General features: G+C 35.7%; 1 protein-coding gene across 4 annotated transcripts; it reads right to left on the reverse strand.

The window, feature by feature from the left end:
- Positions 1-1823: 1823 nt before the first annotated feature.
- Positions 1824-9647, reverse strand: LOC104594208 (uncharacterized). Of its 4 annotated transcripts, none has more exons than XM_010254404.3 (5): positions 9491-9647; positions 9285-9361; positions 2781-2973; positions 2378-2526; positions 1824-1989 (listed from the first exon to the last, which is right to left on the reverse strand). In XM_010254404.3, exons 2-4 carry the CDS (start codon positions 9336-9338, stop codon positions 2396-2398), a joined length of 378 nt encoding a protein of 125 aa, XP_010252706.2. In that variant the 5' UTR covers positions 9339-9361; positions 9491-9647; the 3' UTR covers positions 1824-1989; positions 2378-2395. The 4 variants fall into 4 exon arrangements, with proteins under 4 accessions (XP_010252706.2, XP_010252705.2, XP_010252704.2 ...); XM_010254403.3 differs by having other exon boundaries at positions 1824-2211; XM_010254402.3 differs by having other exon boundaries at positions 1824-2287.
- Positions 9648-9880: the final 233 nt, after the last annotated feature.

A 9880-nucleotide genomic window follows, 5' to 3' on the forward strand; every position in this document is an offset into this window, starting at 1 on the left:
AACCATTTTAGAATATTAGCCCAAAACAAATCATCCCTATTCACCCCTTGCTTAGTTAACCGTTAGCAAAAGAGTTGCCACTTCTTTTTTATATATGTTAATCCATGCTTAAAGGTAAAGTTTTAAAAATCGACTTGGAATCGGAACCATTTTGACCACCGGTTTCTAGGTCAACGGTTTGACCATTCAATTCGATTGGATGGCCTGTTCTGACTAAAAAAAATAAAAAAGAATAATTAAAATAAGAAAACAGCCAAAAACTATTGAATGGGTTAAACAGGTCAATGGTTCGACCGTCTAAATCAGCAGGTCACCAACCAAATCAATGATTTTTGGTCGGGGACCAGGTTGAGGGTGAAACGGAACTGATTGCCTAGATGATTCCCGGGCTGAATGGTTTGACCGTCTGAATTAACGGTGATTAAAAAACACTGCTTAAAAGTACCCTTCAAGCCTATTTTTGAAAAAAAAAGTGTGAAAGTACCGATACACCCCTTCTACCATATGATCCATACCAGGGTGTATGGATATTTTAAACCTTGTTTATGGTTTTAATTAAAAAAAAAAAAACAACTGATACATGACCTGTTTACATTTTTCTAGATGGAAGGCTATAATTAGATTGTTTGCTACTGGGGCCAAAACCAAAAGCTAGGTCATGCTGTCACTTCCCATGTAATTGGGAGATTTATATTGTTTATCAACCGACATACAAGTTTGCCAAGAATCACTAAAATTTAAAGGGGTGCTGTTAAGTAATATGCTTTTATTTTCATTTGTTTCTAAAATTGCTACAAGAAAAAAATTTGAAACATGTTTCTTAATTGTATTTTGTTTTGAAAAAGAAAAGGTAAGCTGGGTTATTTCAGAAAACAATTCATACCGCTTTCAAAACAAAAAGGAAATTTGTATTATAAATATTATATGATTCATGTGAGATGATATCAAATCACCGGATTAAAACATGTTTTTTTTTTTTAATCAGAAATTCAATAAAACATCGAGTTTCAGTTTTGGAAACAAAGAGATACATATAAAACCTAGGGGCATACTCTCTATCTACATATTTTTAGAACCAATTTGTTTTCAAACCAAACGGTTTGATTTGTTTGAGTTTACATCCGCTGATTGCATCACCTCCTTGGAACCTCAATTAAATACAGACACACCATCAATGGAAATAAAAAAGCAGATCACATACTATTCTGAATTTTAACAATGGTTGCAGCAATGTAATCTCACGAGGGAAAATACTGTAAACTCTGAATGTCCCATACCCAATTTGACCCCCCAATTCAATTATTCTGGATTTAGATACCATAACTTGCATCCGATTGATAATGAGATGTGGATCTAACCCAAATTGAACCAATTAAAATCCAAGTTCAATAAAAAATATTATTTTATGTATATATACATGTAAATATTATGTATAATTATATAAAGTTCATAATTATCAAGTTTAATGTTTTATATGTATATACAGTTATACATATATAACTTAAAAATAATTAAGTTTTCTTAAAACTTTTATAATGTTTTGGTCATTTTAAACACATTAATATGGTTGGGGTTAAATCTGAATCCAATCCGATCCGCTCAGAATTTTCAACATGAGAGATGAATCCAAAATGAATAACCCCTTCAAAATCTCAGAGCAGCAAATCAATCAATTTAAGACCACCATCATCTGATGCTACTCCCCCCTCCCACCCCCCGAAATAGTGAAATCCTTGTAAGCTACTAATTCTAAATCACTCTTTCCTTTTTCTTTATTGCTGAAGTGAATCATGGTAGCAGTAACGGTGACGATAGTAACACACTAAACCCAAGAAAGCAGGATTCTTTTCTGAGTTCAAGTCTACAGAGGCGAATGGGAAACAATGTAAAATTTGATACAAATTTCTAAACCAAATGATCAATACAATATCATCCTGTGATGATCCGAGATAGAGGCAAAAATTTGTTCTCCCAGTTACTGCGATCCATCTGCCAGGATACACAGTTGATGATAAACATTAATTCTGTTAATCAATCCTTCAATTACTGAATTCTTAATTGAGAACTTCCAGCAGAAACTCAGAATCTGTAACATGATAATGTTTAAAGCATATTTATATAAATCAACCGCAATCTCCTTGGTTCGTCATATTGTTCTGCTCTTCAAGTTCAGCAGACCACTTTTTCATTTTCTCTTCCTTTTCTCTACCCCTTTGACCAGAAGGTGGAGAAGATTAGCAGAAAGGGAACCGAGAAAAAGAGGACACAAGCTTGGAATATAAGGTTTCTGCTAACAGAAACACCATTTCAAATTTCTAAAAGATAAAAGAGATCTTTCCCTTTTTTCTTTAAATAGAAAGAGAAGAAAAATACATACATACAAACCACATTTGCATCATGGTTCCAGCTTTAATGAAACAACTCTAGACTGTCTATTGCGCTTTGCCACCTTAACAAAAACTGCTGAGAGGCAGGATGGAGCCCACCATGGTCGCCGTATTTCTTGCTCCCCTTTCAAGCAAGCCACTGCAGATTACATTTAACGTCATTCAATTAAACCAAAAATTTAATTATAGTCCACAAGCAATACTTGACATTGACCACAAATCCACAATGACACCATAAGATTGTATCTAATATTGTAGCAGAAATCCAGCACGGCATTGAACTGTCTGATATTTCTATACATTGTTCCAGGCCCTTTTCAATGGTCTCAACCATACAAGAATAGCAAAAATCAAGGGGGGGGGGGAGAGAGAGAGAGAGAGAGAGAGAGAGACCTTTAATGCGTCTGAGTTCCTTGCAAAGTGTGATGAAGTCACCCCATTTCATGTGGCACCTCCTTATAAACCGGAGGATTTGTTCAGTGGTGAACATAGACAAGCTCTCCAAGTACTCTCCATTGACACCATTATCTTCAAAAATTTGGCGATAGCTACCAAGGTTTATCTCTTCCAACCACAAACCAACATCCTAACAAAACAAATTATAGTTGATTTCAGATAGACAGGTCTTGCCAATTCTTATAGTAAATGCCAAATCATGTTTTTTTTTTTGATTAGTAACAATGAAAATTTTATTGGTTAGAAATGAACTAAGGTACATAAAAGAAGAGGGATGCTCAGCCTCAACCAATCATCCATGTGAAATTCATTACCAAGTACAAATCCCCCTTGTTCTATAATTCCCAAATATATTGAATTCATGTTAGTATTCTCATAGTAGAATGAATAAACATCAAAACATACAGCTGAATTTGGATGGACAAGTTTTGCCAAATGCTTATACAGCTAGTTGTAGAAGCACATATCCATCTCAAAGTCCATATATTCCAATGCCATGTTACATTTCACTCAGAGATTGATGGCTGCCCCATATAGACAGGGTCCACATCCATTTCCCAAACTATGTAATATCTTAATCTTTGGTGCTTTTCACAACATCACAAGTAAACTATTGCTATTTTATTCACTCGTAGGATGGGTGACTTGAATCATTATATGTTTGTCTCTTTCGTTTGTGGAATAAACTGCTAATGGTAGACCAGTTCAACCAGTGACATGTTCCCAAATCCCAACCTAATTGCAACTGCATATTCATACACCACCTTCTTCCATTTTTGCCCCATCAACCATATACTCCATCCTTGAGGCTAAAGGTATCTCCACAATGATCTTAGGCTATGTTTGGTTTGAAGGAAAAAGTAGGGAAAGGAAGAGAAATGCAGGAAAACCTATACAAGATTTATAAAAGTTTCCCTTCCTTTCCTTTCCTTTCCCTACTTTTTCCTTCAAACCAAACATAGCCTTAAGGACCAAAGTACCGTTCTCTATGTATTTGGAATGTTTTGTAACTTCTGTCCAGTATTTTTCTCTGCAATGGATCTATATTATCTCAATGTGCAAATCTTGTATGCATTTTTCTTTGCTTCTCTCTCATGGGAAGGATATCATTGATATACTCCTGAATGAAAAAGTAACTTGCAATAGAGGGCAGTATGGAACAGGTAACAGCATAAACATATATCTCAGGCTCAAGCCTTGCTAACTCAGTCAGGGTGGCTTTGGGCCATGTTGGTACTAAGGAAAACCATAGCAGCTAACATGGTACTCGTACTCACTGATACATGGATTGATGACTTTGTGAGACATGGAAATCCTTATACAGCATAACCAGTATATTGCACATTTTTCCACCATTGTCAATAGCAATTAATTCTGGAAAATTATAGATTTGGCAGCCCAACAGGAAGAAGGGTTACAGAATAGCTGAACAACCAAAACTAAAAAGTGGACATGGTAAGTAAACTGCTAATCAACAGGGCTTTTGCTGAGATAGATTTACTAACTGCCATTGATATCAGTCTTAAGCTTCTAGCCTGTCCTCTTTCTGGTGACAACAACCTTCTACTTCAATGCCATGAATGGTGCAGTTGTCTTACACAGGGATGATGTTAGATGTATTTACCAACAACCTTTTGGAAGTTGGTTTAAGGTCAAAACTTTGTAGGCTCTACCTCCCAAAGAAAACTTCTTTCATCACCTTTTTATTTCTTCTTCTGCTATGGAAATCAAAAGACACTAGGGCTACCTGCTCCTTTCTATCTTCCTGTTAACTAAGGTATGATGCCTTCTTTGCCAAATAAAACCTAGACAATTTTCTAATTTTCAAACCTCCTATTTACCTCAATATCATCCACCAAACTCTATGGCATTAAAGACTCTACCAATTACATTCCTTCTCATTATAATTATTTCATTGTTTGAATAAGCCATTCAACTTCTTTTTTATTTGTCTTTAAGTACCATTTTCTTTTCAATTTGACTGATAAAGAGTTGCTGGTTTTAGGCATAACCTATGATGCATGAACTGCACTGTGAAGCAAAAAACGTGAACCAGTGATAAAATGATATGCCACAGTTGACATCTTTAATGTTGCTGAAGTCTTGATGATAAGAACACCTTGTGAAATATGACCAATGAAAAGCAAGTAGATCATATGACATTTTTAATGTGATTGGTTGAAAACTTGATTTAACATGTTGCAAATTTCATTAATGCACCGTGGTTGGTCTCTTGGTTTTAACTCAAACTATTGTTGTTTCTTTTAAAAAACTGGTTACTCACACCTTCCACGCTTTCCCCGGATTCGGGCTGCTTTAAAGTAAATATTTATGGAGGTTTTTCTTCCTTAAATAAGGCTAGTTTTGGAGTGGTGACCAGAGACAGTTATTCTTCTTGTGTGGTGGCTATGTTTGGTTCGTGTAGAGCTGTATATCCCCTACAGGCAGAAGCTATGGCTATCTACAAAGGTCTGGAGCTGGCTGCTCTGTGTGGCTTCAACTGCATTGTCTTAGAATCAGACAACAAGCTCCTGATCAACTGCCTCAGATACAGAAAATTTGAATTGCCAGTTGAAGTTTCTTATATAGTTAAAGATATTTTGAGTTCTGTTAGTTTTTCTTTTGTGAATCAGGACTTTTTTATAAGAAAAAGGAAATTTTATTAAAGAAAACAAAAACTGAATACAACCAAATAAACAGGTGTTGAGATAACACACCACAAACACACCAAAAGACTCCAACCGAAATTGAAACAAACTTCAAAAGAAGAAACTCGAAAGAAACTAAGTTTGTGAATCAGGATTTTAATAGGGTGGCACATGTTATTGCGCAGCATGGCTTTCAGAATCAGAGATGTTTTTTGTTTTGTTTGCCTGAGTGGATTAAGGAGCCTGTAAGCTCTGATTCTGTTAGCAGCACCCCTAGTGCTTAGAACCTTGTTGTTTTCAGTATTCTGTTTTAATGAAAGTTTCCTTTTATTCAAAAATAAATAAATAACTAAAACAATCCACACTTGCCCCATCCCAAACACACTACCCCCCGTCCAGAAATAAGGGAAATAGGAAAATCATCAGAGTTTTTTCCTAATATGGTAGCAGTTTCCTCTTTTCCATTCTACATCCTTCTTATGGTAGTCCACATTGTGGACCAATGCCAAGCTGATGCACCTTTTCCTTTTTATGTTCACCCAATGTACAATCATGACCATTCCCATTTTTTGATTGGTAACTCAATAACTGACTGTCCAATATTATTAATTTTGAAAAAAAAAAATGAAACATGAGAATCAGGTTAAAAGTAATCCTTTTTTGTTAGGCTGGCTAGCAGGCTGCTCCCTAACTCCAATTTAATCATCCCATCAGAAATATTACAAAGTAACCCCCCGAAACAGTTGATTCCCATCCACCCCTTGCTTAGTTGAGGTGTCTGCTAGCACTCGCTTTTCTCAGCATCTGCTTGACTTCCTTCATAACATATCTATATTGACACAATCATGGGATAATATTGTTTACCAAACTGCTATCATCCCATACAAGTCTACCAAAGCTCCCTTCTTCTTCCATTCTTGACATGTTTTATCCATACTGTTTTTGGTCCAATGGGTGATATTCATGGAAAACAACTGATCTATATGCTGAAGTGACAATGACGCCAATGCATTCTTGATTTCATTCTATGTAGATAATACAGATTCTGAGCAAGAAGATTACAAGAAATTTTACCAGACTCAAACCAGACATAAAACTGTTTTGGTCATGGTCCAACTGTACAATTTGACTCGGTCAAATAAAAATACAGACAAAATTATAGGTTATAACACCTATTAACACGTGTATCTGGGGTAAGTTTGACCAAGTCAAACATTTTTAAGAACGAAGCCTTCAAAAACTGTTTTGGCAGCCTGTTCCCAGTGCAAAAAGCCCAACTATTCAATCTGATAAGTCTGCAACATTAATTACTAGTTATATTTATGGAAGGAAGGGCATGTCTGACAATTAATCAATAAGAAAGATTTATGACATTGATTGAGATACAAAAGATACTGATGCAAACTATATGATGTTAAAGAGCAGAGTTGGACTTGAAGCATGAAACTATTTCTCCAATTATTCTTTCACATATGATACAAAGCTGCTCCTTTTGAAAGCCAAATTCTTTAAATGAAATAAATGGAGACCCCAGCAACATAACTGAAATGACTATATTTTGGCATAGAGGCTAAAGGATCAGAAGACAATAAAGAGAGGTCTTCTTGTTGCTTTGGCAAACTAGATGCCTATGGAGTCTTCTTGTAAGATTCAGCATCTTGTTTATCCCAATGTTCAAACTTTTGCAAAATTACAAGACCATCTTCTTGATTAGCAACTAATTTAGCCTAGACTATAAGCTCTGATACCAATCTGATACAGGATGGACATACAAAACGAAATTAAAAAAGAAGAACCAAGAATAAGCACCTAAGCTTCTCTAGGAATTAGTACCTAGAGGAACTATTAGGAATCAAAATTTGATACCATCTTGAAGGAATTGAAACCATCAAGTAAATTTGAAATTGATACCAAAGGAAAACTAATCCAAAGGCAAAATTTTATCCCAATTTTTGTCCTTTTCTTTTATAGCAATAGTATGGACCTTCCATAGGCTTATAAAAATTTACTTTTTTGATCCATTGCAAGTTTGGCACAAATTTCTAACCATTTATAAAACATATAAATACTGAAGTAAGTCATAAAAGTACTAGAACTCTAATTCAGAAACTCAAATAACCTAAAAGAATAGAATCCCGTGATAAGTTCTTTAGCTGCTTGTAAATTGACAGTAACATGCTCAATTCATGCCCATATTGCGTAATCTTGACGTTGTTGGATAAATGATGGATAAGATTTCTAATGATAACAAAATCAATCCAATTGAGTGAGCTTCAAGGCTCAAAGCTTTTTTTGAGGGAAGGTAAAGCAAGATTTTATTAAGGAGTAAACCAAAACATGTACAACAAGATGATGTACACTGGGACTGATAAAAAAACTGCCCTGTCAGAACTATACTCCCTTCCCTGCTTTACAAACTGAATATCCAAACTTTGGATGCTAGTAAAGTAACAAACTGAAGATCTTTTCTCCCTGGCTTCAACTTGAAGTTTAAGTAGTTCACTTATAATTTTGAATTTGATATTCTTTTCATTTCACATCATAGTTAAACACACACACACACACAAAAACAACTTTACTTATCCATTAGAATAGTTTCACTTTTTATTTCTTTCAAACACCCTAAATAGAGACCACATGCGCTTCACTGAAAGGTTGATACACATCCACATTTATCAAAATTTAACAATTAACAAATGGAGTAAAATGGCTAACTGTTCAATGTCGTTGCAAAGTCCCAGTCACATTGTCCACCAACCCAGAACATACCAAACAGAAATTTCAAATTATAGATAGAGACTATGGCTAACACCAAACAGTAAAGCATAAATTGGGGATGGTGGTTAGAATCCTCCTCCCTTCATGATAGGGCCAAGTAAATGCTTCCAACAGAGTTAGGAATAGTGGGACCCTGTCAGAATGTTGCAAAAAAGCAAAAATACAGCGTAGCGGACACAATGCATTATTTACACTGTATTAGTTGGTACAAAGTGTAGAGTTTAGTGGGGGAAGTGTTCTGACACATGCCAACTTGCAAGTTTGAAGAGGAAACTATCATACCACACGAATAAGAAAAAGTAGGAAACACATTCATATGGGACGCACATAAGACTAACTCTAAGTGTCAACAAACTCATACGAGGCCAAACATATGTGCGTCCCCCCTTCTACACCCATCGAATACAAAATCAATACGTCACCAGTTCTTGCACATGTGTAAGTTTGGATATGCAAATTGAATCGTGTTTGCCTTTTAGTCCGTTAATGTAATTCAGTTAGGTTCCATAGTCCTTTTAATTAATTATGTAGCTAAATTCTACAGTTCATAGCTGTTCCATGAAATAATTACAGAATAGTTGAAAGTCATTTATAAATTATGAAGGTTAAATATTGACGAGTTCACGGCAATGAACGTTAAATGGAATGATCAAAATCAATTTACAACGAGTGCAAGATTTCATGGTTCTGGACTTTTTTCCCATGATGTAGTTCATGCTGAATATATGTGGTAGAGAAAAATCTATTGCAGACAATTTATTAGGAGGAAAGACGATAGCTTCAGATCTCAACAACCATAAACAACTAAATGATGAAGAAAAGTCATAACTCATAAACAACTAGTTTTGTATCTCCGGTAGAGTCTCGAGTTCTTCAATGTCCAAATTACATACTTCACAATTAATCCGCACTATAATTACAGAAACTGCATACGGAGATCTGCCTAAAAGACTGAAAGAACCACGTCTGATAGAAAGCAAAAAGAAAAGGAAAATAAGAAAAGAAGAATTTATACCTCAACAGTCCAAATGAAGAAATCCAGAGGCTCTGGTTGCCGTTCTTTATTCATCTCCAAAGTCGGCAATGAAAGACCTGAAATTTACATCAGAAACAAACACTGAGAAAACGAGTTCCATACTGTTGGAACAATTCAGAAAATTGGAGAAATTATGGGGATCACTTTCCGGGTTTCAATTTCAACTAAGAATCAGATGGGTTTACCGTGTAAGAAAGGCGTGAATTGGGGAGAACTTTTACATTTGAGAATGCTTCCACAGGAGACTTTCGTGGGATGGAACGAAGAAAGGAAGAGAAGGGGAGAAAGAGGGAAGGAATAAAAAGGACGGGGAGATAGTTTGGATATTCTATTTTGCCCAATGCCCACTACTCTCTCTCTCTCTCTCTCTCTCGTTTCAATGGACCACAGCTCCTCTGGGCCCATAGCCCATAAGACAATCCTTTTCCTACCCCAGATTCCAGTTAAAATCTACCAAGTGATGCAGATGCTAGCCACCAACGAGTTTTGCTTTTGCAAGTCTTTAAGTTCTTCGCCCTGTGCTTTTCAACAAATACCGCGAAGCAAACAAAAACTTGACCCTGTCGGCCGGCCTG

The sequence above is a fragment of the Nelumbo nucifera genome, chromosome 1 (assembly GCF_055504915.1).
Source record: "Nelumbo nucifera cultivar China Antique chromosome 1, China Antique-T2T, whole genome shotgun sequence".
Taxonomy (NCBI): domain Eukaryota; kingdom Viridiplantae; phylum Streptophyta; class Magnoliopsida; order Proteales; family Nelumbonaceae; genus Nelumbo; species Nelumbo nucifera.